At 30.5% G+C, this 27,555-nt stretch overlaps 3 protein-coding genes across 4 annotated transcripts; 1 reads left to right on the top strand and 2 right to left on the bottom strand.

The window, feature by feature from the left end:
- Positions 1–6,880: 6,880 nt before the first annotated feature.
- Positions 6,881–8,011, top strand: LOC129916751 (tRNA-uridine aminocarboxypropyltransferase 2). The gene is made up of 2 exons (XM_055996878.1): positions 6,881–7,087; positions 7,165–8,011. The coding sequence occupies exons 1-2, from the start codon at positions 6,978–6,980 to the stop codon at positions 7,886–7,888; spliced, it is 834 nt and encodes a 277-aa protein (XP_055852853.1). The 5' UTR covers positions 6,881–6,977; the 3' UTR covers positions 7,889–8,011.
- Positions 8,012–18,068: 10,057 nt separating this feature from the next.
- On the bottom strand, positions 18,069–18,861 carry LOC129914572 (39S ribosomal protein L35, mitochondrial). Its single transcript, XM_055993895.1, has 2 exons — positions 18,729–18,861; positions 18,069–18,667 (listed from the first exon to the last, which is right to left on the bottom strand). The coding sequence occupies exons 1-2, from the start codon at positions 18,751–18,753 to the stop codon at positions 18,159–18,161; spliced, it is 534 nt and encodes a 177-aa protein (XP_055849870.1). The 5' UTR covers positions 18,754–18,861; the 3' UTR covers positions 18,069–18,158.
- Positions 18,862–20,240: 1,379 nt separating this feature from the next.
- Positions 20,241–27,543, bottom strand: LOC129916043 (modular serine protease-like). Of its 2 annotated transcripts, XM_055995805.1 has the most exons (8): positions 27,337–27,542; positions 26,940–27,219; positions 24,173–24,469; positions 23,869–24,104; positions 23,274–23,651; positions 20,911–21,058; positions 20,532–20,775; positions 20,241–20,475 (listed from the first exon to the last, which is right to left on the bottom strand). In XM_055995805.1, the coding sequence occupies exons 1-8, from the start codon at positions 27,401–27,403 to the stop codon at positions 20,449–20,451; spliced, it is 1,677 nt and encodes a 558-aa protein (XP_055851780.1). In that variant the 5' UTR covers positions 27,404–27,542; the 3' UTR covers positions 20,241–20,448. The 2 variants fall into 2 exon arrangements, with proteins under 2 accessions (XP_055851780.1, XP_055851779.1); XM_055995804.1 differs by having other exon boundaries at positions 20,241–20,775; positions 27,337–27,543.
- Positions 27,544–27,555: the final 12 nt, after the last annotated feature.

Below are 27,555 nucleotides of genomic sequence, written 5' to 3'. Positions count from 1 at the left end.
AAACATTGAGCTCACCACGACATCCAAAGACATTTCTGATTTCCGAAGGAATATTTTGTTATAATTTTAGAGATTTTTGTGAGGTCTTCATTTAATTGAAATTTATTATATCGACTCCATGTAGCCTTTTATTATCAACATTCTGTAGTTTTTTGTCAAAATTTAGTTTTTAGTTTAAATTTCTTAATAATCCAGTCAAATTGATATCAGGATCCTATAGAAGTGGGAACTTCTGGTGTATTTAAATTAAATTCCTGACTTTTTTACCAAAGAAAGTGCAAAACAAACGCTCTCTTTTCCCAAAAACCCAACGGTTTTTTTCTGTGAGAAAACCGTAAGTCGTACACAAAAACGGATATAAACTCTAATAATAAATTAGAAATTGACTCTTCTTCGAAGTATACAGTATTTTTTTCGAAAAGAGTTTACTTTGACGCACTTTGGAATTTTTTCAAAGTTGCTGTTGAAAATTTTACTGGACAAATTTAGATTCGTTTTCAGCAACCCAAAAAATATAAGTTACACCAGAATTTTCCACTAAAAGTGAAATTTGATTGGACTTTTAACTAAGATCATATAGATTGCGACCAAGCAGATCTTTGTTTTCGGAGTATTTTTTTACTTCCTAATTATAATTATAATAATAATTATTATATCACCGCTCAACAGTCCCTTAAACTGTGATAATATTTTATTTTAAATAAAAATTTTATTTAAAAATCTATAGGTATCTATTTTTTTTTTCATTCCCCTTTAATTCTTTTAAATTGTTTTATGATTGAGCTATTTCATTAAAAACAAAAATTAACTCTTCACCTCAAAATTGAAAACCATTTTTGATCAAAGCATGATGGTTATTAAAAGAGTTATAAGAACCCACGAAAATGTAAATTGTATAAGTATTGTTAAATAAAAAAAAATTATTATATTAAAATATTCAAATTTATTTAAATTTAAGAACTTAAGAAGGAAAACAAAACTCAATTTTAAATTTTTATGTAAATATCTATGAGGAGTTAAAACTTTTCTTTGTAAAGACTGAATATGAACTCAAAGTCTAAGGAACTCAAAACTAATGAAAAAAAATAATTATGTGAATTAAATAAAAAAAAAACAAAAACGAAAGCACTTTGTGTTTGTATTTAGCATATCTTTTGTGGATTGGATATGAACGAAATAAAATACAAATAAAAAAAAAAATAAAAACGTTTTAAAATGTGTGGAAACACAGTAAAAAAATCCTATGTAACATTTAAAAGTTTTTAATTAACATTAATAAAAAAAAAGAAAAAAAAAATACTAATTATAGATAGGATACTTATGATATTATATTATATTCACTTGACATAAGTAGAATAATTTATTATAAGCTGATTCTAAGTGTAAATTGTCAACTTTTAAATAAATTTAATAAAAAAAAAATGGTAATATTAAGTTGGAAGCATGTGTTAAGCACCTATTTTAAGTAAAATATTTTTTATTTTAATTTTGTGTCAATTCAATGTAAAAATAAAACAAAATATATATATAAACTTGCATTCAAAAAAAAATATCAAAAGCAAATTAATATGTTGTATTGATAAAGCATAAAATACATTTAATATCTGATGTAGTATAATGTTTTTTATTTTTATTTCTTTTATACACACTTTTACTATATTTCAGTGTCGAATTAGGTCTTGTGGGGCCTTGAGGCAAAAATTCTGCAAAGGGCCCTCCGTCAGCCTTTAAATTTTTTCCATAAAACATTTGTTTGTTTTAGTTGCTCAACACGAACGAAATCCAAATAAAGCCAAATTAAAGGAGGAAGATTATGGTAATCCGAAAACATTTTGCTGCTAAAAGTTTGTCATTATTTATCTTTTTTCAAAGTCCAAATTGCAGGAGGAGATTTGAAGTTATCAATTTGCAGGAAAGTTTTTTTTATAAAACCCCAATCCAGCAAAAAAACATCTGTTAAGTGAGATGCTTTGGGCTTCATTGAAATCATCTTGTTTTGACATTTAAATAGGTTCTAAGCTAAAGTTCTTATTGTAGTACGCAAACATTTTTATCGATGAATACCGACTTTTATTAAAATCACAGCGTGAATATGCTGTGAGTTCTTATATTTAACGGAAATTTTAATAAGTTCGTGTATACCTAAAAAAAAAAAAAAAATTACTGAATGAACTTCAAAGTCTCACGAACACACGACTATAGTTGTAGTCCCCGTCCTTGCCTCCGTTATAATTAATTTTACATTGTAGTTTGTAATTATTGGAATTATACTTTTTTAATCTAAGAGGCAACCCTACTAACAATTTTGCTTCTATAATGCTTTACAGAAGCAACAATTGCATCTGTAAAGCTTTATAGAACCAAAATTGTTTGTCGGGAAGTATCCTTTTCATTCGAACTAAAAACTCTCAAACAAAACAAAAAAAGGCACTTTGATTTTTCGTTCTGCAGTGGAATTCAATTTTACACCATTTTACTACATTAAAGGCTGATGCGAAACGCAAGTTTTTTGATATTAAAATAAAACCTTTTCCTTATAAGTTAGTAAAGTTTGTCAATGTGTGCCCCCATTATCCGAATTATTTGTCAAGGTATCTACTGTGATGCTATTCGGAATTTTCCTCGTTAATGAAGTTATACTTCTCACTCACAGGAATTCACTCATTGTCATCGGTGTTTATTCATATTAGCAAATTTTATTGGAGACCATTAAAATCTCATAGTTTTGAGTGTTATTGGCATGATTTGCCATTTTCTAATTTGCCAAGTTAAATTTTGGAATTTTCATACCATTTTTGGATATTTTTCCTAATTTTGAAAATTTTTTGATTTTTCTTTGGTTTATCTAAAATTTAAACGAATTTTATTAAATTCAAATAAAAACAGATTTTGATATTTCTCATAAAAAAGTGATTAGAAGTATAAGTCATTTACAGTTGCAGAAATATGTTGTTTTATTTCATCTCAAAAGTTCAAACCCTCAAAACAGAAAAACTTCTTAATGAATAAGTCTGAACCTTTGCACATTATTTTCAGGTATAGTAAGCATCAGTTTAATCTTATCACCCATAGTTATAAAATAGCGGCACATTTTTTAAAAAAAACCGTAAAAATGCCTATTTTGATAGCTTTTCTAAATTGATCTCAAATGTAAGAAAACATTTTTTTTAACAAAGTAAGCTTAATTTCTCTGTAGAAAATTGAATGAATTATTAAATGTATTGAATTTTTTGCAAGGGGATTCGTTGTTAAGATATTGATAGTCAAAGTCAAAAGTATGGGTTTTTGTTTGATGACTGATTGCAGTCTAAAAAAAATCGTAAGGTATTTGAAACAAAAAGAATCTTAAAGCCAAATAAATAACCTTTCTAAAAATAATAAATCATTTCATCACAAAAAATGTTCCCACTTTTTTATTAGAAAAGTAAAAACAAAAAAAAAATTTGAAAATTTTGGTTTTTGAACAGTTCCAACGATTAAGCTATTTAACCGTTAGAAATAAAATATTTTGCCATAAAAAACCTTAAACTAAAAAAATTTTGCTTTCGAATGCTTTTGTTTTGTCATGATGCGTTAATTTTTTACTGAGATACAGCCTGGGGCTACCTTTGTGCCTCTAAAGAGGCGTTTTTCCTCTTTTTTTTCACCCAATCCACTTATTTCCCTCCACTTTATAAAAATTGTCAAAAAATCCCTCTTTTTGATATTTTGGTTCCTCTTTTTCCACTTTTTTAAAATCTTGTACGTTTGATTAAAAAAATTGACATATTTTTGAAAATCAAGGAAAATGTGACCTATACCACTTTCAATTATAACTACTCAATTGTAAAAAAAAAAAATAAACGTTACTGTTGTTTAGCAGGGATGGGGCTTTTTGAAAATATAACAAAAACAGAACATAAGAAAAATGTATGCATTGACTGATATCAGAAATACGATCAAACAAAAATAATATGTTCATAACATTTTTACATGAGATTCACGTGGAAATTTTCAAACCGAAACATTTTTGTTCGCATAGAAATTAAAAATATAATATTGTAAGTTTCCCCTGAATGGAATTTATATTTTCGGCAAAACTATTTCCTAAATTTTAGTTAGAAAAGACCTGTCGACTACCTCACTCTTAAATGAAAAAAAAAGTTCAAACTACCGGGAGTTTTCTGAACGTGAACAACTTTCATCACGGAACTTATAATAGGGTAAAAGTAAAATTGAAAAATTGAATTTTTTCGGGTGAAATCTTGTTCAGATGATTTGTTTCTTGAAAAAAAAAAATGCAGTAGATCTACTGCAATTGCAGCAAAGTCCCATCTCTGTTGTTTAGCGCTGATTTGATTTTAATAAGCTTATTTTTGATAAATTTTGTGTTCTTTTTTGAAGAAACTATGCACAGGGAATGTTTTTATAATATTCTGTTTTTAAAATTGTATGAACAATTTTAATTTAAAGAAATTGTGTTAAAAGGTTTGTGTTGCGGTTCGGAAAAGGCGCAAATGAGGTTATTCGTGTGATTGTCGTACTTAACTTATTCTATTTTCACATTTTTTTTATTGGGGCCTCTTTTTTTTATCTAAATCCTCTTTTTGACCTCTTGAAAATCTACGAAGGTAGACCTGGATACAGCCTATCGAAAATCATTAAAAAAAAACACGTTTTTTTCTTGTTCCTTTAATTTTTTTGCTAGTGTAGGTTCCCACCCAAAATTGTGCGAAAAAGTTTACCATATTTTGGTAAAGCTTCTACATACAAATTTTGACAGCTCATTTACAACATTTACCATTTTACCACGTTTACCCGGTTTCATGAATACCGCTAATGTCTTTATCTAATGCCAGTCACATGTAATTGTTCAGGTCATTTTTATGGCTCCAGACTTGGAAAAATGTTCATTTCGCTTCAGCTATGATTTAAGCAGGGTTGCAAAAAGCTCAAATTTCAGCTCAGCTCAAATATGAGCTAGCTCAATATTTGAGCTGAGCTGTGAGCTGAGCTGAGCTCACTTTTGAGCTTTGTAGCAACCCTGGATTTAAGAATATGATACACTGTAATTTTTGTCAGATAATTGTAACGTAACGTTACGTAAGTGAAATATCTATTCAATAATTGAATCATTTATTTGCAAAACATGATAAGTCCATGATTTTTAATTCTTCAGGAGAAGAAAAAAACGTTCCATTTTCTTTTGATATGCGTAACAAAATGTATAAAAAATATATTCTGTAGGACTCTTGCCTAGCTACAAAATACCGTTTCGTTTTTAATTTTTGGAGCGATAGTTCAAAAGATAAAAAATAAAAACGCTTTTGGACTTATCATACTTTGAAAATAAACGGATGTGAAATTAGTTTTTAAATGGATATACAATTTTGCTTTTAGCCCCAGTCTATCAAACAATTGTATTAGAGCAGGCATGTCAAACTTGCGGCCCGCGGGCCGCATGCGGCCCACAACGGGTAACTTTGCGGCCCAGTCAATATTTTTAATAATTTTGAGTTAATTTTAATAATTTAGATTTTGTGTCCACAGCTTTCGACATACATTCACCTCCTTTTTTTTCTAATCAACAAATAAATATTGAACATGTGCCTAAAAACAAAATCACAAATTTTGTTAGATCCCGTGGCTTAAATCGGGGTAAGTTCTGTGATTTTTTGAAGTGAATTATAGACGAATGTTCTGATTTAAGGTTTAAGCTACCAAACGGTTCTGGGTCTTGGGAATTTTTTTAGTTTTTGATGATAAAAATCTTTACAACAGCATATATTGTTGGAATTGGGCAGAGTTTATAAACCATGATACCTAGATGTAGCAAAACTTAAAACTACAAGAAAAATTCATAATATAACGAACATGTAACCAAGTTACAGCATTCAAATGAAACTTACCTCTTTTGGGACATCAAAAGAAAAACGAGGATTTAACTTTCCTACATGCAATATGTCAAATTTAAGTTAATTTGCATCGTTCGTCCCGTCAATCAAAAATACTCCACAAAAAAATCTAAACTTTAAAACTAAATATAAAAAAGGCTTGCAGAATTATGTCTTTGAAAGAAAAGTTCTTTGATTTACTTCGTTTTTTTTCCATAACATAGAATAAATGCCGAATAATATGAAAAAGGAACCAAGCGATTTTTAGTGTGATTCGTTGTTCGATTTTATATGTTAGTATTTTGTACACTTGAAAACTGCCATATAAAATCGATTGCGATTTTCAAAGTAGGGATAAGGTATGTACATGTCGATACGACTATAGTTACTTCAGTCATTAAGAAGAATGAGTTACCTATAAGTATCAGCCTAACTAACCTTGGTCTGACACAAAAATGGTCATTGGAAAACTTTAATGTTATCATTCTTCCTGTTTTTTCTTTTATAAATTTGTTTTATAAAAATGTTTGCTAGTTTTTATCTGAGGCCCATACAAATTTTTAACTCGCTGTTTTCGCCCTCGTAACCATTGAGTTTGACATGCCTGTATTAAAGACTAAAATACAATGTCCGGACTACTTATTTAACTTTAAAGTAGCTTTTAACTTAAGATTTTCAATCATTAGTCGAATATAGCATTTACACAAAAAGAAGCTGTTGTTTATTTTCAAAAGATGATAAGTCCGGGACTTATTCTGTTTTTGATACTGAAAAAATATTTCGCGTAGCTGTAAAATCGGATATAGATGGAGTAGATACTTCATATTTTGAAGACAGACGTGGTTATCCCTGGAGTACAAATTTAGTCAAAAAAACGAATTTTGAAAAAAAGTGGACTTATCATGTTTTGAAAATAAATGGTTCAATTGTGAATACCGCCTTAAGTTTCTACTTTATGAACACATCCTTCAAATTTGACAGCTATCAACTGTCATTACTGTGACAAAATAAAAAAAATAAAATAAAATACAAATGCTTTAACTTAACTTTTTAATATTTTATAATAAACTTATTATTATTTAAAAAATCATTATTTTCTATTAAATGGAATCAACAAAACAAGAAAACCGTGCTGTCAATGATGAAGTATGGAATGATTTATCCCACATCAATTCCGACATCCCTACTCGACGTATAAAATGTGATAAATGCAAGTAAGACAATTATTCCAATATAAAATGCAACTTCTTTAATTGAAAAAAAAAAAACAAAAATTTACCTTGTCTTTTAGAAGACCAAAGACAGTTTGCTATTGCGAGTCTCTTCCCAATCCACCACTCGACATAAAATCATCAATTGTCATCCTTCAACATCCAGCCGAAGAGAAGCGACCTCTCCGAACTGCTTTGATGCTTCAACTCGGCTTGACACCGGGAAAATGCACTGTCTACAAAGGCAAACGATTTCCCTCACCCAAGAATCAAACTGAACTTGAAACTATATTCAATTCAGCAAATTCTCTGCTACTATATCCCAGTAAAGATGCTATTCCAATTGAAAGTGTCGACAAGAGTCAAGGACCTTTCACATTGATTCTAATAGACGGCACATGGCCACAAGCTAAAGCCATCTATGCCAGCAGTCCAATGCTCCATAAACTACAGCAAGTAAAACTAATTACCTCGGGAACTAGTGATTATGTTATTCGAACTCAACCGACTGAAGGTTGTTTGAGTACGCTAGAAACTGCCGCCGAGAGTTTAGCTATTTTAGAAGAATGTCCCGAGTACAAGGCAAAACTTGTACAGCCTTTGCATACACTTTGTAAATATCAACTTGCAAATGGAGCTGTCGAACATCAATCTAAAGAGTTTAGAATAAAGAATAATCAATATCCGAAGTTGATTGGTAAGAGACTACACAAGTTGTTAAATCGTACTGGAAGCGCATTGAATGGACAACAATCGGAAGTGACTGCAGCTGTGACGACGGAGATGAAAGAACAACAGAAATAGCATTTAAAGTCTTAGGCGAGGAATATTTATGTTGATTGAATCTTGTTTACTGTTTTTTATATATTAAAAAAGATTAGCGGTTGCAATATATATCGATTAAAAGTTAAACATTTGAAACAAAAACTAGGAAGCAATTTTGTTTATTGGCGACTATCCAGAGGGGTTTATGGAATTAATTTTGTTGGACCAAAAATAACGGTACCTATCATATACATATCGATTTAAGTAAAGTTGAATTTTCTCGAAAATGGCTTAAACGATTTTGTTAAAAAAAAATTCAAATCGTTACGTGAGTTCTTATTTGTCCTACAGACCATTTTTGCCGAAAATGAGTTATAGATACCATCTTATATTTTCGACCACGCTCTTTCGATTGCTGCAATCAGAATCGTCCTATCTCTTTTAGTTTTCAAGATAAAAAAAAAAATGATTTTGTCCTATAGACCAAATTTTTTCGATGAATTTTATGCTTATTTGTCCTATATACGTTTTTGCATGCAGTAGGACAAATACTGGCTTTATAATTATGCAAAATTTGTGCTTAAATGTCCTATATCCAATGAAGCTATATTTTCACACAAAATGACTAAAGTCCCCATAATAGCTCATCTTAGAAAGAGGCGAAATACTCAAATTTTGAAGTCATTGCATTGCCAAAAGTATCGTTGCTGAATGCTAAGGTAACCATCTCTAATGAAAAAAAAAGAAAGTACATCATCCATGTCGCCCCGTTTCTGCTTAAACCACGTATCTACACAGCAAATTTTGTTCAGTGCTTAAAAGAAATATACATTTTTCTTGAAATTAAAAATATGTTTAAAAAATCAAGTTATGTTTAAGGCATATAAATTTAGTTGTCTCTAAACTAAAACCCTTGTATAATATTTTTGTTTATTTTTTTAAACTCAAATAAAGAATTTATTGAGTTTGGATTTCAATAAAAATTTTTGGTTTCCTATTTTTTCTGTTTTTGTGTCCTATATCCAATACAAATTCCAATGGAGAATACATTTTTAGCTTTTGTTTTTCATGTGTCTGTAACTGTATGGACAGGTGTCCTATGTTTATTTTACTACTTTTTTTAAAAACTCAATGAAAAACCAAAAATTGCAGATTGCTTTATGTATGGTTGGGGAAATATCTAATCCTTCAAAAAACATACACATCATTGTGATTAGGGTCAAAAAAATAAGTAAACCACCACTTTGAAGTTTAAAAACGCTCTCCTGAAAAGTTAAGTTTTTGGTTTATAGGACAAATAAGAACTCACGTGACGAAATGTAAATTTTAAGACAAGGTCTATCTTTTAATGAAAAATTTTCTTGTTTGAAAATCATTATTAACGGTACCTACCTGCCATAGAACCGTTTTACTCCGAAACTGCTTATTCGTTTTCAAAGAAACTTTTTGTGAAGAAGCATTTTTATAACTTTAATAAAGCCAAAATAAAATTTCGAAAAAAATAATTTTTGGATTTAAAAAAAAAAAGAATTTGATTTTTTTTTTTTTTAGAAAAATCAAATTTTGAATTTTTTTGAAATTTTGTTTCCAAAAAATTATTTATACAAAATTAATAGTACAGGAAAGTTAGTAAAAAAACAGGCATTTTGTGGAACGAAATACAGGACGGCTGAATTTTTCAAATCTGAAAAAGGGGTATTAGAAAAGCTTAAGTCCTGGTTTTCGGGACGCCACCCCCCTGGCGAAATCCGCCATTTTGGAAAACGCGAATCACTCTATATCTCCAAAACGATGGGTCCTATAGAAATGGTTGTCAGACCAAAGTTCTTTTAAATTTAATTATCTTTTTCTTTGTAGTACATTATTTTTCTCAGCGGGCAATAGTTTTGAGGTTATGTTGTTTTAATTTATTTTTTTTCGGTTTTCTTAAGATTATAACAATCCCGGTATCAGTTACATAATTTTTTAAACAGTAAAAGTTATAGACCATCAAATTTCCAATAATTTGGTATATTTTTGAAAGTCATGCGATGTATAAATCGAAAGTTATTGATCTGAAAACTATAATATTAGTGCAGGAAAGTTAGTAAAAAAAACAGGCATTTTATGGAACGATGAAAGAAGGATAGTAAAAAAACGAAAGTCCTGGTTTTCGGGTCGCCAACCACCTGGTGAAATCCGCCATTTTGAAAAACGATAATTGGTCTATATCTACAAAATTGTAGGTAATATAAATATCTTTTCTTGTGCATGCACTGTTTTTCAGCGAGGATATCACTTTTTATGTTATGTTGTTTAATTTTTTTCTGTTTTTTTTTCTTTAATTTTTCTCAGTAGAAGATAGAAACAGATAGAAACATAATTTTTTAGCATCATAAAAGTATGATGTTTGACTTAAAACAAAATATGTGTACCTCAATATTGTAAGTTTTACCATTACCCACCTTAATAACTCCCCCTCATATCATATTTTTCTTGTTTTTACATTAGGTACCCGATTTAGCCTTTTTTTCATACCTTATGCAAAAACATATTAGTATATTTTTTGAAAATATTGAGAGGGATTGCTCTTTAAGTTCCGTATCTTTGGTTTGAAAAGTCATATAATCTTCAAAAGTATCCCAAATTAATGTAAATTTGATGTTCTACAACTTTAATGATTATGTTTCTATCATAGAGACTGAGAAAAATTAAAAAAAAAGAAAAAATAAAAAATAAAACAACATAACCTAAAAAGTGTTGTCCTCGCTGAAAAACAGTGCATGCACAAGAAAAGATATTTATATTACCTACAATTTTGGTTCAGTAACTTATTCGATCAAGCCAATAGTTTGGGAGATATAGACCAATTCGCGTTTTAAAAAATGGCGGATTTTGCCAGGGGGTTGGTGTCCCGAAAACCAGGACTTAAGCTTTTCTAATACCCTTCTTTCAGGTTTGAAAAAATCAGCCTCCCTTTAATTCGTTCCACAAAATGCCTGATTTCTTTACTAACTTTCCTGTACTTAGACTATAGTTTTCAATTCAATAACTTTCGACTCATACATCGCATGACTTTTGAAAATATACCAGATTATTGGAAATTTGATGGTCTATAACTTTTACTGTTTAAAAAATTATGTAACTAGTACTGTGATTGTTATAATCTTAAGAAAACCGAAAAAAAATAAATTAAAACAACATAACCTCAAAACTATTGCCCGCTGAGAAAAATAATGTACTACAAAGAAAAAGATAATTAAATTTCCAAGAACTTTGGTCTGACAACCATTTCTATAGGACCCATAGTTTTGGAGATATAGAGTGATTCGCGTTTTCCAAAATGGCGGATTTCGCCAGGGGGGTGGCGTCCCGAAAACCAGGACTTAAGCTTTTCTAATACCCCTTTTTCAGATTTGAAAAATTAAGCCGTCCTGTATTTCGTTCCACGAAAAAGTCTATCTTTCCTGTACTATAATTTTTTTTTTTAAACGACTCTATTTTGAAAATATCGTTGCTATGCTGCCAAAATGCACTAAGTCAAAAAACATAGTTTTGAGTAAATCGATTTTTAATATTATTTCTCTTGTGAAAATTCAATGTTAACTGTTATCTGTCAGATAATCACTTTAAACACAAACTCAACATTTTGACATTAGTTTCCAAAAACTTTTTTGGTTTTTGAAAAACCAAAATGATAATTATGTGAACGAAAGTAGAAAAAGCCATGACTTAGTGCCTTTTACCTGTAATGATTTGCAATTATTTGTTCGTAATGAATACTTTTCTGGCATATGAAGTTAAAGGGAACAACATTATAGCACAAAAGTAAAGACAAAATCTCAATTATACCTAATTAAATCAGAAATTTTACAACGCAGAAGAATCAAAAACAAGTAACTAATAAAAGAAGGCTTTAAAAATGGAAGCAATTTAAAATAATCTCTTTCACTTAATACATCTAGTTCTGGAAGGAAATCTTTTGTCTAACATTGTGATGGTAATGATGAAAACCAAGAATGATAAATTTCAGGAATAACACCTTTCTTACAAATGAGGCGTTTAGAATAATAAAGGGTGAAGTCCACTTCTCTATACATAAGTCGGATTTTTAAAGGTCTTTAAAATTAAGGGTTTTGTTATATATAAAATAGTATACAAGAAAGAAATCTGTGAAACCTTTATTTCAAAATTTCCTTTAGTTCTTGACAAAAGGCTTTTCAAAGTTCAAAATAATGCACACATTTCAAATGGACTCTGAACACCTCATACATCAATCAGGTCTTTCTTGTTAGTTGTGCTTATTTAAGAGGTTCGGTGTACCCTGTACAGTCTTGGCCATTTTTTTACCGGCAGATAATTAGGAACAGGGTTTCTCCCTCTTTGAAAGCTCTTAAAAACATTTAAGCTTCGAAAATTGTGGTCAAATTCGTATTAAGTTTGAAGTATTTCCGGTTTATTTTTTTCGTATCGAAAACATTTAATTTGAAGCCAGTTAAGAACGAGAATTCTAATTCATTTTTAAAAGGTTATTAAGATTCATATAGAAAATTCAAGTCGTCTTTACTCGCTGATAAACTTACAATTTGTATTAATCTTACCTCACATTTACCTCACAAGATACTTTGTAAGTCATTTTTCAAATTTAAAAATGTTGTTTTGAAGACAGGAAAAATGCACTAAGTCTCATTAATGCTTTCTCTTGCTATAAACTAGTACTGATTTAATTTTTCTTGCGTTACAGGTAAAAAGCACTAAGTCAACTTAGTGCGTTGTGCCTGTATTAAAGTTGTTTTTTTCTGACTTCGTGCAAAAATATACCTCAAATAATTCATAAAGTACGCCAAATATTTCTTAGTGTGGTATTTAACTAAATCGATATCATCATTCTGAACCGTTTTGCATTTAAATCTAAAAACCCTTAAAATATGACTTAGTGCGTTTTGGCAGCATACCGACGATATATCAATCAAAGCTGCATACTTGTTTTGGAGGGCAACTTGATTTTAGATCTGATTATAGTACCTTCATTTCCCAAATTTCTATAAAAAAAAGTCTCAAAAATTTAAGCAACTTGAACTCTAAGAGCAAGTTCGTGCGACCCAGTCGTGCATATTATTTAATTTGACGCCAATTTTCTTTAAAAAATGTGTTTTATTAATTTATTCTTATGTCTTATGAGGAAAATAATAAACGAAAAAGTGCTTAACAAGTTTACCAGAAAACTCATACATTTTAAGTTACTTGGGAAAATCTCCACCAGTTGAAATCATAAAAAGATGTGTTTTTTGTTTTAGTCTTAAAATGCTAAGAATACAAATTTATTATTTTACAGTTACAACAAATATTAAGGATCGCCTCCTTGATTTTGTATGCAGGTTAGATGCCTTTTTTTTGGGATTTTTAATTTTAATTGCGAATATTGATTGATGGAGGTGTTGCAAAATGATATACTAGATCCAATCCAGGATATTTTATCGATTTAACCAGGTGCATCATATTATCAACAAGATGGGGTTCCAGAATACTACAGTCATACATTTAAAAAATGACTAATGAAGAGTCGATATTCTTGAAAAATTGACTTATTCAATGATTTGCAAGATCTACAAACCCAACCTGTAACTTTTTTTAAAGGGATATGAATGAAAGGCATTGCTTACCTCACATCAATAGAAATTCTTGTAGAACAAGAAGAATTTATTATCGAACCATCATCAAGAAGGGCGCAGCAGGCAGTAGTTAGAATCTATCAATATTCGCAATAAAATCAAAAAAAAAAAAAAAACGAGAAAGAAGAATTAGAAAAAGTGTTTCAGAACTACTAAGCATGCAAATAAGATTCTAATTTGAATTTCATTCTATTAAAATATGGCTGTTTTCACCTTTCACTATTTGAAATGTAATCAGTAATCAAATTACTGATTACAAAATACAAATGTAATCTGATTACTTGTCAGCGATAACTTTTGTAATCGATTACTGAAAGTAATCGATTACTGCCAACACTGCCTAACTGTACCTAAACGCTTTTGCATACCAATTTGTCGTTGAAATTGGGTTAATCTTGTACGAGATACCTATTCAGAAACCAAAAAAAACGGTCCTATGGCAGGTACCGTTAACCCTTTCGAACCCAAGCTATGAAAATCAATATTAAAAATTGTTTTTTCAGTATTATCGGGTCAAAAACATCACAACTAAGAAATATGAATAGAAAAAAGTTATTTTCCAAAATAATAAATAGCAAAACTAATGTCTTTTTCTTATGTTACATGTAAGTAACATGCACTATAGGTAGTGCATAGACCACCAAAAACAGTCGGAGAACTGAGAAAATAACTTTTTATGAAACTATAATGTATGCTTCTTCTTCTAAGCAAAAAAACAAAACACTTTCTGCATTAACATTTTTTATATCTTTTTTTCAAAATTATGACCATACATATATAAAAAAATTTTTTTTTGCAAAAAAAAAATGTGAATTTCAGTCCCTTTCTCGATAAAAAAAAATTAAAGGTATGATATTTGACTAACTTTTTGTAATAATCCAGTAACTAGGCATTATTATCTTTCAATTAAGCCATCGTAACCTAAAAAATTTGTTAATTTAATATTTTTTACGAATTTAAAAAAAAAAATGCTACATGAGAGTAACGCTGGGTCCGAAAAGGTTAATAAAGGCTCAAGAAATATTTTTTTTTTATTCAAAAGTTGCGTCTTATGTGTACTACACACAAAAATTTTAATCAAAATCGTTAGAGCCGTTTTTGAAAAAATTATTTTTTCTATTTCCGTTATATGTACTACGTTTCCACCTACTGTAAGTCCGAGATTTAGCTTTAAGTAGATTTAGAATAAATATCGGGATTTATTCTTAAAATTAAGATTAAGATCTTCAGAGTTAGGGAAAATGACAGAGTATCATAATATGCACTTAAAATAAATATTAAAGTGACAACATAGAGACAATCTGCATAAAGTGTTAAATGAAAAAGTGCATTTTATCCGTTTCTGAAGTACGTCACAAAGATAAAACTTCGACAAGACATATGTAAGACTTAATTACATCATAAAATAACAAATCCATCAATGGCCGCGCAGCGTCCACGTTCTATACAAATTTGCCCATTCTGCTTTGCCCATTCTTCTTTAATATATGTAGGTTGTGATATAAATTAATTTAATGGAGAAGTTAAAAAAGATTGATATTTTTGATGAAAAATGATTGGGTTAAAAAATTCTACCTCTTTTTGTAGATGTCGCACAGACATGATCGATATAAATATTTAGAGCTGAAATAATAAGCTTTCAGATGGTATAAAATTTATTATAGGTTGTTATATAAAAAAAAAAATCATATACAAAAAATCGGTTTTGGATGAATAAACTATACAATACTTTTCCAATTATTTTTGGTGTGCTGAACTCGAATCTGGATTCAGAAATATTCTGTCAGCTCTAGTTTTTGAAATATTGCCATTAGAAAATGCAAAAACACTTTTTTTTTGACAAAATTTGACTTTTTTTATTATAAATAAACCAAAACTATACTTTTCCAATAGTTTTTGGGGTGCTTAACTGGAATATAAAGTCAGAAATATTCTATCAGTCTTAGTTCTTGAAATATTGCCGTTAGAACTTGCGAAAAAAACGTGTTTTGGCTGTTTTTGAGGTTATGCTTAGATGTGAGGTACCTTATTTTATCATAAGGTTTCTATAAGAACTGTTTTTCTTCTTTGAAAATCTGTATGAATCTTTCCGATATCTGTTTTATTGTCTGAGATATCCAAGGGCGGATCCAGGATTTGTTTTATATCTCAAGAATATTGTGTTCAAATTGTGGGTCTATTGGAGCCAAATTGACCAAGTTATGAGTATTTTAATACTCATAAAGGTATCCCTGGAGAAATTTTCTCAATAACATAATATTTATAAAAGTCTATAAGTAAGGGTCGCTTTTTTTCAAGGGGTCTTTATTTTCAGGGGTGCAAACTTGGGCAAACTCTTGAAATGCAAGATTGTTTTACATATCCAGCAGTTCAATAATATATAGGTTATGCAATGTTGTGGCGGGTTTCGCTATTTTAAAAACACTAATGTAAAAAAAAATTTTTAAGTGTGTAGGGTAAAGTTGCCTAATTCCGGCCCTCTCCAGTAGCCGGCCACCTTTTAGAAAAATCGTTATAACTAGTGATTTAGTAGGATTTATTCCAAATTTTTGCTCTTATGCTGTTCTTTGAAATGTCTCTCCTAAAATTACATTATTCTTATTATTCTTGTTATTCAGTTTTCTTAGAAAAAATAACTTTTTGTGAAGTGATCCAATCGGGTATGGTTTTTTTGTAATTTTACTGCCGAAACCTACTATCGTAATTAGTGTTTTGTGGAAACAATTTCAGAGCTAATGCTTTGAAATATTGTTTTTCTTATTAAATATTTATTATTCTTTAAATAAAATAGGTTTTAAATAGGAAAAAATGTGAATTTTGTTAATTATAAGGGGGGCCGGTGATAGAACACAAAAAAAAGCTTTGAAATTCAAGAGTTTCTTGTATTCGGCCCCCTTTTATTGATAAAAGTTTAAAAAATGGGCAAAAATACTATATACATACATTTTTGAATCATTCGATGTTATAACTTATTAACAATCAAAATTGTTTCTAAATTCTTAAAACACAAAAATTTTAATGAAAAACATTCAATTTATTTGAGCTTAACCTAATAAAGTCAGTGGCCGGAAATGGGATACTAGATGGCCGAAAATAGGAAACAATGGACGGATTTAGGAGAATCGGACTTTTTTTTATACAAAAACTTAAATAAAATATTTTTGGGAAGTATTATTAACTTTTTTTTTAACCATACCGAAAAATTAACAAATAAAGTACATTTTATTTCAAGAATTATTCGAAAATGTTGATATTTGACGTTTCTGTGCTTGATTTTATGAGACAATTTCAACCCCTCCGTATGAAAGAATAGAGTTGCATATACAATTAAATTTTTTTTAGAATACAATTCATACCTTAATTGTCGGTGTCCATATCAAAATTTTTCACCAAAATCAAAATCATCAAAAAACATCGTGTTTACCCAACAAATAGTGATTTATTTATTTGTGAGGTAGAGCAACAAACAATAAAATTCGCATTTTCAGCCAGAAATAGACAAGAGTTTCACTCAAGTTCTTCCTGTTATTATTCATATATTTTAACAACTCGTATAATTTGATTTGCGGTGGAGATATCTTAAGTTTAAGTACGTGTGTTTTTGCTTATTTTATCAATAACGTTATTTTCAAACTGCAGTAACTTCAAATTAAAATATCTCGGATTATAAAAAAGATATCGCAAAGATAAAAACAGATTTTTAAAGAAGAAAGGCAATTATTATACAAACCTTCACAAAAAGTGTTCCAAAAAATTCCCACACATTGCAACACAACTTCAGAAACAGGTGTTTTTGCATTTTCTAACGGTAATATTTTAAAAACGGGAGCTGATAGAATATTTCTGAATTCTGATTCGAGTTCAGCACACCAAAAACCTTTGGAAAAGTATTGTTTGGTTAATTCATCATACAAAAAGCTTAATTTTTTTGTGCAGTGTTATCGTCCGTAAACCGACTTTACAGAGAACCACTTTTTTACCAATCCTTAACTTCCCTAGTACCTACATAATATGTCGCAAGTAAAAAAGGAGAGTTTGTAATTAACTTCTTCGAAGAATATTGGGTTCTGTATTCGTTAAACCCTAGCCTCCGGTTTTAAGAGGGCAAAGAAGGTCGAACTTTTTCGCTTGACCAAACGATTGCGACTGGGATTGGGATCATAAGAGGAATTTTGGTGAATTAAAGATCTCAAATAAAATCTATAATAGGTAACATGACTGGATACTGCCTGGTATACAGCCGTTTATTCTTCTTGGTCCTGGTTGTGTTGTCATTTTCCTCAGATTTGATAAGTCTTCCTTCCACCAAGGAGAAATTGTTTTGTTCTTGGCTATCTATATTATTTGATTTGAAAGGAATTCAGAGTGGAAGCTCTTACTCTTAACCAACAAATTCAAGCACTTGTTTGTAATAGATTTACCCTTCTCAACATTCAAAATTATCAGAACTCAGGCACACGCACAGACTGTTATGTTTTCTATAAGGTTAATATGAAAAAAAAAAAAAAATGACTTACCTTATTGGTGTCGACTTTCGAGTATAAATAGGACTAAGAAATCATGCAGAATAAATTTTAAATAACTATTTATTGGTGCAACAAATTATTCTGACAAAAATCTTGGCTTTGAATATTTCTAAAAATTGTATAAGAGCAACTCTAAAAACCATTTGGTTTAGTCCTAGTTGCCCAATACTCATCTCTCTTCATATACGGTTGATATGGATCATCAATATAATGCCTTGGTTTTCTCCAAAAACTGCCAACCATTTTGTCGAGCAAGAAACTTTGAGATGCATTCACCATAACATGTTGCTTCAATCGGCGTCTCAGAGCTGGAGATTTCTTAAATAGTTTCTTATGACGTCCCGAATGTGTACGAATCCAACAGCCCCAATCTAATCGTTTGAAACGTTTGATAACAGCCTTCACAGACTTGCGTTTACCTTTGTTCAATGAAAATTTTGTCAATGTTCGATTTTGGGTGATTAGACTTTTTGCAGGTGTTAGAAACTCATTAGCAACTAATGATGTTAATCCTTTATTTTGGAAAAATGCAACATTATTGGATGCAGGAAGGTTTGAAGAAACCAATCGCAAAGAAGTAGTCAAGGGTTGATTACATATCGCTCTGCTATGGTGCCTCACAATGGCTGTAGTTCGAACAGCTTGAAAGGAAAGTAAGTGAAGAATATTATTGGGACAAAAGACATTAATTAATAAAAGTACCTGCTGTAAGGATTGACCGCAGCATATTTTGTGATTTTGTTTAAATTAATTCACAGATTTTTCACGGTTTTCATTCAGAAATCAGAATCCACAAAGTTTCATAACCAAAAATTTAAATTTGACGTAATGTCAAGTCAAATGTCAGATTGAACAAAGAGTTTAGATGATCAAACATGATGTACAACATGGCTTGACATGGTTGTCAAACTTAAATCGGTTACATGCAACGATTCTTGCAATGACGATTTTAATTTAGGCCGTGTGCGTTTCGCGTTAAAATGTTGGTTTCATTTTCTACCACGATTAAGTTTTGACATTTGGTTAAAAAAGGGACCAAATTAATTTTTTTTGCTGTGCGAATTGGGTTAAAATATGTTAAATGGACTTTTTATTTGGTACTACTCTTTGATTAAAATTCCCTCAAGATAAAACAAAATTACCCTCAAAAATGGTTTTTCGTTTATTCAATTAATTATTTTGTTTTTCACAAAACCTAGCTAAAAATTAAATATTTTAGTATGAAAATGTAAGAAATTCTCAATTTCACATATTTTTTTTTTATCGATAAACTCCCACTTCATTGCAATCAAAAAGAAATTTTTAATTCAGTCTTTGAACACTAATTCAGAGTTCAACAGCTGCCAAAAAAATAGAAATATAAAAAAAAAAAAAACAAACAACCAATTCGTAAATTTTCAGTTTTTCAAGATGAATAGGTAATAATTTGAGGAAGTACTTTGTATCAATACTTTTATCAATGCATTGTAACAAAAATAATTTCAAATCTATCTTGATTTTTTTATCTTGAGAAACGTCAAATTTTAACCAATAGTGTCAAATTTTAACCAACATTTTAACGCCCTTAATACAGAAGTGCATGGTATAAAAAGAGAAGGTATGATGAAAGAAAAAAAAAATGGCTTCCTAAGTTTTTGACAGCTGCCCTATTGAAATTGTTGTTGTAAAAAACTTTTCTTGGAAATTGTTGTTGCTTTTGACTATGCCAAATTAAACGTCAAAAACTTATTACTCCATTTTGTAAAATGGCGACTCTAATGATTACACCTTGTCTTTTTATACCATGATAGAAGTGAGGGTAAAGCTTTAAGCCTTTATAGTACGCTGCTGATGCGAAACGAAATTTTCCATACAAAATTTCGTTAACGAAATCTTGAACGAAATTAAATTGGTTTTGTTTTTGCTTTAAAATATGTGGTATGAAAAAAATTTCTAACCCGTACGTCAACGTTCAGTAGTGGATTTTCCTTCATACTTTTGATACTAGAAATGAAATGACATCGCGGTACTTCGATTTTTTATCAAAATATTCCGAATTTTGGGAAAAAATATATTTGGATGCAAATAACTCAGCAACCAGACCTCAAAGGAACTTTTGGTTTTCAGTTATGAATAAGGCTTCAAGAGACCTTTCTTTTGATATCTCTCTTTCTGAATTTTTAAAATTGCATTTTTTGTATTTGTATTTTTTTCGAAATTCCAAAAAAAAAAAGATTTGTCATTTATGCGCCTAAATAGATAGACTTCTTATTTAGCTCTATTTCGTTGTTCTAAATCAGTAATAAAGTTTTCATAGTATTGTATATTTGTGTAGCTGACAAATGAATAATTTACACAAGTCGATCCCAATGGCACTCCATTGCTTACCACTCCCCATAGAAAGTGTCGATTTCCTTGCTTCTCTGTGAAACCGCCTCCACTGTCACCTTGGCACGCATTTGTATTGTATCTGTTTAGTATACAAAATTTATCATTCGTAATTGTCTCAGCATATAGTTCGTGCACCTCTTTTTTGCAAGCTTCATAACTGCTAGCTGGAACAAAGATCTTTTTCAGCACATCACTAAAATTGCCAGCTTCGTTCTTTCCCCAGCCGGCTAATTGGCCGTATGTACCGGTTTTAATCGATTTTGCACTTGCTTCTTTCCATTGAATACATATAGGTGAAATAAATTCGGAAAATATTAGAGGATTGTTAACAATAATAACGGCAATATCAGCTTGAAATTTTGAATCTGCACCGGAGTATCTTGAATAAAAATAAGAAAACAGCTTTATTACCGAATTTAGAAGATTTAAGTAGCTGAACCACGAATTAATATTTGAGCAACTGGATTTTAGGAACAGCTATGTAAATAATTGTACAACTGGTCCTAATACTTACTCTTCAGGTACAGCAATTTGAGAAATGTTGCTAAACTGGGCTTTTCTTTCATTCTTATAATAATCACGGAAGTATTTTCCAGCTCCTATCAAGTAGAATGATTTGTCATAGGTGTTTTGACTTTCACTATCCCAAAAGCAATGTGCAGCTGAAAAAAAAAAAGATTCTTTTTTTAAGTTACTGGTTGTAGGTAATAGTATCTAAGTAAAGTTGTGTAGTTAGAATAGTTAGTAAATTTGCTCACACATTATTTTTAATACGCAAATTATAAGGAACTTCAATATTTCCGATTAGGTACTAATTTCAACCTATAAAAAATAAAAATTTAAATATGCAGGTAATTTTTCCGTGAAAAATTGTCCTTTTTACACTTTTTCTCAAATAGCATTGGTAACACTGGTCGGCAAAAAAACAAAAAAAGTCGAGAGCAAGAACTCTGTAAGATGATTTTAATAAACTTGAGTGTGCTGAATTCAAAACAGGTAACAGATTTTTTCCATCACGTCTAGTTTTTGAGCTCTGCTCATCACAATTTTAGCTATAAAGTCCCGAAAACTGATTTTAAATTAAATGTTTTTTTGACGTTTGATCTAAAAATATTATTTTTCCGTTATATTTTGCTATTTTTTCAACCGAATAAGGAGTCGAAAACTGAAATTTACTTCAAATCTGCTTCAAAAACCATAAGTTACCTTAACCACCATGATTTTGAGATATCATACCTTTTTATACCAAATATCTTTTGGAAAAAAATAATTTTATTTAAAATTAAATAAACGTATTTAAGACGATAAAATATGGCTTTTGAATATTGCATATGTAGTTTTGCGAAAAAAAATTTAACGGTGATGAAATTCAACGCCAAAAGTACCACAAAAACGCGTTTTTGACCTGTCAATATTTAAATATTTAGAAAACTTGATGTGCCAGTGAAATTTTGACTTCAGATTCGGAATCAGCACACAAAAGTCCTTTAGAAAAGTATGGTTTGGTTCAAGCTCCATTTTCGTTGCCGACCAGTGTAATTAAAGAAACTACATCACTTTCTTACTTGCAATATAGGTACGTACTATAGGGCAAGTTTAGGATTCGTATAAAAAATCGAACTCGAGATAACAATTTTAAGTGACATTACGATGATGGAGAATGCCAAAAAAGTGGGTCTCGCAATTCCGTCCGTGCGTCTGTGCGGTTGTGCGTCCATCTGTACACATTTCCACAGCCTAAACGGGTGGACGGATCTTCTTCAAATTTGATACAGATGATTTTTATGGAATTCTGAAAGTTGGTTTTTTTTGTTTTAGTTTTATATCTCGTTTAGAACGTATACCTCCCATACAAAAAAATACGATATTGCGAATTTCTCGAAAACGGCTCTAACGATTTTGATTTAACTTTGTAAACGTAATATTTAAAGCAGTGGAAAAAAAAAAAAAATAAAAGTCAAACAACAAAAAAAAAAATTTCATGCCCTAATTGTCGGCTCTTCCCCAATATCAATTTTTTTTTTTTAAATTAAGAGCCAGCTTTTAAAATCTACAAGTAGACTAACATAAAAGTGCTTTGAACAGCAAGAGCAAGTACGTGCGACCTCAGTCGTGCATTTTATTTTACTTGAATTTCCTAGACAATCTTTTGGCATCAATTAATTTATGAAATGTAAGCAAAATTTTTGAGTTATAGTAATGTTATATGAACTACATTCATTTAAGTACGAATTGTAATCAAAAATAATATTTGAGGTGCAGTGCCCTTACTAGTGGAATTACTTTTTCCAAATTATAAATTCAAAGGGTCACTGTGGTGTATGCGTACTATATTTTTTTTTCTTTTAAAAATTAATGAAACTAGTTGGCCTTTGTAAACAACTATAGTTGGGATGACAAAAATAAATGGTTGTTTAGCTTGGGCAAACGAACCACAGTGATAAATCAATGATTTTTACACTGAACAAAATGTATTTTATGTAGTTTTTGAGTTGAATAAAAAATAATATTTCTATAACTTTTTAACTAAGGATAGGATAGGGAAAATAAAAGTAGGGCTATCCTGGGCTAATCTTGAGAAAACAAACCACGGTTTTAAACTTAAGATTTGTTCACAGGAAAAAAATCATAATTTTTTCGGTTTCTGATATAAAAATAGTAGTTTTTTGTGTCCCTTGAAAAAATGGTGGACCTAATAAAAAAAACCTAAAAAAAAAGTTGAGCTAACGTTGGGCAAAGGTTTTTTGTGATTTTTGAGTGAAAAAAAATCCCCTTATAATGTTAGAACTAAGTCTGGGCATAGCATTTGGGGGTGCCAAATTCACATAGACTTAATTTGATCCTTTTGTTTCAATTCTACTCAAATTGCTAACCTACCTGAAATGATAACTTTGGCGCTTATTATTGTTCCTCCGCAATGGTGTTTGAATCTGCCATTTTGGTTAAAGTAGACTCCTACATGCCAAGGGACAGCTGTTATGTTAGTGTTATCAGCATTTGTCAAAAATGGTACACTCGGAACAAGTTCGTCCCCACAAATCGGTTCACAACGAAACGGTTGATAGTCCCATTCTCCGTTCTCAGTACAAACTAATCTTTGTGTTGGATTAATATCTGGTATCCTGTATTTATTTGGACAACTAACAATAGCCACTGTTCCGGGAGTAATACGGTCATCGCATGAAACCGTCACACTATTTCGTTTACAAACAACATTGAACGTTATACCATGGAGAACTTCATGAGGACAATATCCTGGAAATATAATTTTGTTAGTCTATTTGAGTACTGTACGTACACATATAAAATAAACATGTATATTAGGGTGGTCAATCTTTAAAACTCACAAATTTTAAAAGTAAGCAAGCTCTTACTATTTAATCAAATATCGCAAAATTTTCTTTGAAAAAAATCTAACAAAAAAACTATGAGCCACCCTAATGTTTTTATATTTTGTAAATTTTGAACCTACGAGTGCAAACAGGATGGATACTAGACAACCAAGTTCCATTCGAGCAAAAATTGAATTCCCCTCCTTCACGATTAAACCCTTGTTGACATTTATATTTTATGATTTGATTATTTGGAATAATCTCACCAGCTTTAAGTTCATATTCTGGATTTGATTCATATACTATTCGAGAGTATTTTATATCCGGAAGAATGCAAGTATTTTTAGATGATGAATCGGGCTTTGGCGGTACTGGCCTGGATTTAAAAAAAAATTAAATAAAATAATCAACATTTTGAATGAAATATTTTGAATATATACGCACGGTGCCACTGTAGGTTTAGTTGGTTTGATCGGTTTATCAACTTGTTTTCTAGGAGGTTGTTGTTTTCCCATGCAAAGTAAGGAAGTCTCATCAGATCCATCCGCACAATCATAATTACCATCGCATTTCATATCGTTTCGTATGCAAGCACCATAGCCGCACCGGAAGAACATCTCACACATATTAGAAGCACAAATTTCAACAGTTTCATCTGATCCGTCCAGGCATTTGACTCGACCATCGCAAACATCTTCTAGGGCTATGCATTCCCCAGAATTGCAAAGAAATTCATCTTTCCTAAAAAGTATAAATAAAACTACATTATTTGTTGCATAATTGACATAAATTCTTCCAACCGTCGCGTCGTGGTTTCGTGAGACGACGATTTTCAAAAATCAACGAATGCGAAAAAGAAAAATGACTTCATCTTATTCGCATTTAATATTTTAGTTAAGTTTTGCACTCACATTAATTGGAAAACTCGCGATATTAAATCTCCCGAAAACTATATAAAGCTGCGATTTAAAGCTACCAGAATTTTGAATTCGTTATTACCACTCATAAGACAGCGTTCAGCAAATCTCTATCCAAATCTTCTGAACAAACGTTAAACTAAAATTTTAAACTAAAAATTTGTTAAATCATCGTTAAGTGATATCAACTTTGCAAAAAGAGCGTTACATACAACTGTAGAACAATTTTTTCTTAGAAAATGGAGTGTCGTTAAATTTTCGATGCGATAAAAGTTTTGGTATATTGTGAATCTCTTTAGACAAAGATATCTACTATTGTGAATTACGAACTTGATTTGCGTCAATAGCAAAATTGTAAACGAAAAAGATGGAACAATAAAACAAAAAAAAAATCGCTCAAAACAAAAATTCACAATACAAAATAATTCATTTTTGACCATCGTCTATTGACAAAAATCGTCTGTCGGTTTAAAAACGACACTCGCAATAAGGGCCTATATTCAAGAATCAACCCTTAAACTTTAAATATCTACTTACGGAACACCCTGTATAGAGCAGTTTAACGAACAAAATTACGATTTCAATATTTTTGGATAAAATTTCCATCTTTTGAACAGTGGCGTATTAAGGGGGGAGACTCAAGACCCCCCCCCCCCCACAAGCCTTCAAGATCATGTTATTATTTAGCTGATTTCATCATAATGTACATGATTTATTGAAACTTGTTCGTAAATCTTAAAGATTTAAATGCAGCTCAGATGCTCGAGCCCTTCCAAGTTCTGAAACGGCTGTTGCTTGTTTTTGTTTGAATAAGAGCCTTAGTTGACGTTGGCGTAATTTTTTTTTCTGATTTTAGTCTATTTCGGAATCCTTCATTTATTTACTCATTTAGATTTTCTGATGGAATTCAATTCACTTTGTTTCTGTTCGTGAATTTGGTACCTTTTTCAATGAATCTGACTTAACCTAATTAATTTTTCTCGCAAAATGTGTCTTCTGATATTTTCTATTAAAGGGCCATGGGCACTTTTGTATTGACTTTGGGCCCAATTTCAACATTGCTCAACAGTGATGATGTCAAATGAAAGGTCTTGAGGAGTACTTTAATTTATTATATGGGGGTGAAGTCGAAATCGAGCGCAAAAGTGGTGTTTTGGACCATTTTATAAAATAGTACTCAAAATGAAAAAAAAAAATATATTTAAAAAAGTGGCAACACTTACTATAAAGTGTTTCACCTTTTTAAAAAGCTAGACATCTCACTTTTAATTCAGTATTAAAATAAAGTTATTTCTATTAACAGTTTTCGAAAAAAAAAATGATTTATAAATTAAAAAAAATGTAAAGGTGGGAAGTCTAGCTTTTGAAAAAGGTGAAACACAGTAAGTGTTGCCACTTTTTTTAAATATGTTTTTTTTTTTCATTTTGAGTACTATTTTATAAAATGGTCAAAAACACCACTTTTGCGCTCGATTTCGACTTTACCCCCATATAATATATTAAAGTACTCCTCAAGACCTTTCATTTGACATGCGTTTCATCACTGTTGAGCAATGTTGAAATTGGGCCCAAAATGCCCATGGTCCTTTTGCTTTTTTTTTTCCATAAAAATTGCCAATAAAATTGCATTTATGTCAAAAACTAGACGTAATAGGAATAAATCTCTAAACACTTTTGATTTCAGCACATGACAAAGTTCGAACGAAATAAAGTGTTTTTTTAAGGATTACTCAACTCCTTGTGGTAGCTGTTTGTGTAAAATGTTTGGGACACAAGAATTTGAAAAAAAATTGGTACTTTGAATGTAAAAGGAGGAGACAGTAGTACGAAGCTGTCGAGAACAGTAAAATGCTACTATTTCAGTACCGCAGCACAGCGCTTCACTCTCGATCAAAGATAAATAAAAAAGACAGAAAAATTTTACGTATAGGTAAATTAACCCTCTTAAAAATTTTTGAAAAAATTTCCAGCCCCTTCCAAATTTTTTTTCTTTATACGCTTCTGCTTTTGAAGTACTATATTTCAAGACCAACAGAGCTTAAATTAAAGCAAATTGTCTTTTTATTATCTCATCGTAGTACACACTGCTTGGTGATTGTTTTCAACTAAACAAGAGACCGAAAAATTCTTATTTTTTCGCACACTGCCGATTTTATTAGAAGCTATAAACCTACACTTCTGGTATCTGTACTAACAAAAAACCTTTTGCAAACTAGGATGTTTAAGCCAAAACTTTAAATTCGGTTGCATATCGTAATTTTGTTAAAAAAAAAAGACAAATTAATACCACTTACATGCAAATGCTATTTGATTTATAATCAGAAGAACACAACACTGGAGTTTCATCGGAAGAGTCAGCACATTCTGATGTTCGATTACATCGTGCAGCCTCTGGAACGCAAGCTCCATAAGCACAACGAAATGAATACGGTGGACACATTTGTTGGATGCACATTTCTGTCGTCTCATCGGATTTATCAAAACAATCGATCTTGCCGTCGCATATCTTTTCACTCTCTAAACAATCTCCATCTTTGTTGTCACATTGATAAGATGATTCCTCACAGCAGTTACCTGTGTGACAAATAGCATTAGATTTGTTTTATTCTTTTTTTTTGACACATCTTCTGAATTCCAGATTTTTGGGGAAAACCATTTTCAATTAAAAAATACAAGTTCACAGTAACTCACTTGAAGTGATAATCAATAAAATCGTAAAACTTAGGTTAATGTATATTTTTATTCGGTTTGATATCATGATCCAAACAAACCGTACTCAATGAGATCAATGAATGACTAGACCACAAGACTAACACAGAGGCTATGCTATGAGAATCTTAATGCCTTTATGTTCTGACTAAAAGGTCAATAACAAACCAGTTATCAGTACAAATTAAAATTGAATATCTG

Source organism: Episyrphus balteatus, chromosome 3, assembly GCF_945859705.1.
Source record: "Episyrphus balteatus chromosome 3, idEpiBalt1.1, whole genome shotgun sequence".
Classification (NCBI taxonomy): domain Eukaryota; kingdom Metazoa; phylum Arthropoda; class Insecta; order Diptera; family Syrphidae; genus Episyrphus; species Episyrphus balteatus.
Note: the sequence above shows the minus strand (reverse complement) of the source record. Positions and strands in the feature narration are given on the sequence as shown.

Coding starts and splice junctions, on each gene's coding strand:
- LOC129916751 (XM_055996878.1), top strand. CDS start 6,978: ATGGAATCAACAAAACAAGAAAACCGTGCTGTCAATGATGAAGTATGG. Junction 7,088..7,164: donor ATAAAATGTGATAAATGCAA/GTAAGACAATTA, acceptor CTTGTCTTTTAG/AAGACCAAAGACAGTTTGCT.
- LOC129914572 (XM_055993895.1), bottom strand. CDS start 18,753: ATGCTGCGGTCAATCCTTACAGCAG. Junction 18,668..18,728: donor GCGGTCAATCCTTACAGCAG/GTACTTTTATTA, acceptor TTTCCTTTCAAG/CTGTTCGAACTACAGCCATT.
- LOC129916043 (XM_055995804.1), bottom strand. CDS start 27,403: ATGATATCAAACCGAATAAAAATATACATTAACCTAAGTTTTACGATT. Junction 27,220..27,336: donor TTTATTGATTATCACTTCAA/GTGAGTTACTGT, acceptor TTTGTCACACAG/GTAACTGCTGTGAGGAATCA. Junction 20,776..20,910: donor CAAATTGCTGTACCTGAAGA/GTAAGTATTAGG, acceptor TTTTTATTCAAG/ATACTCCGGTGCAGATTCAA.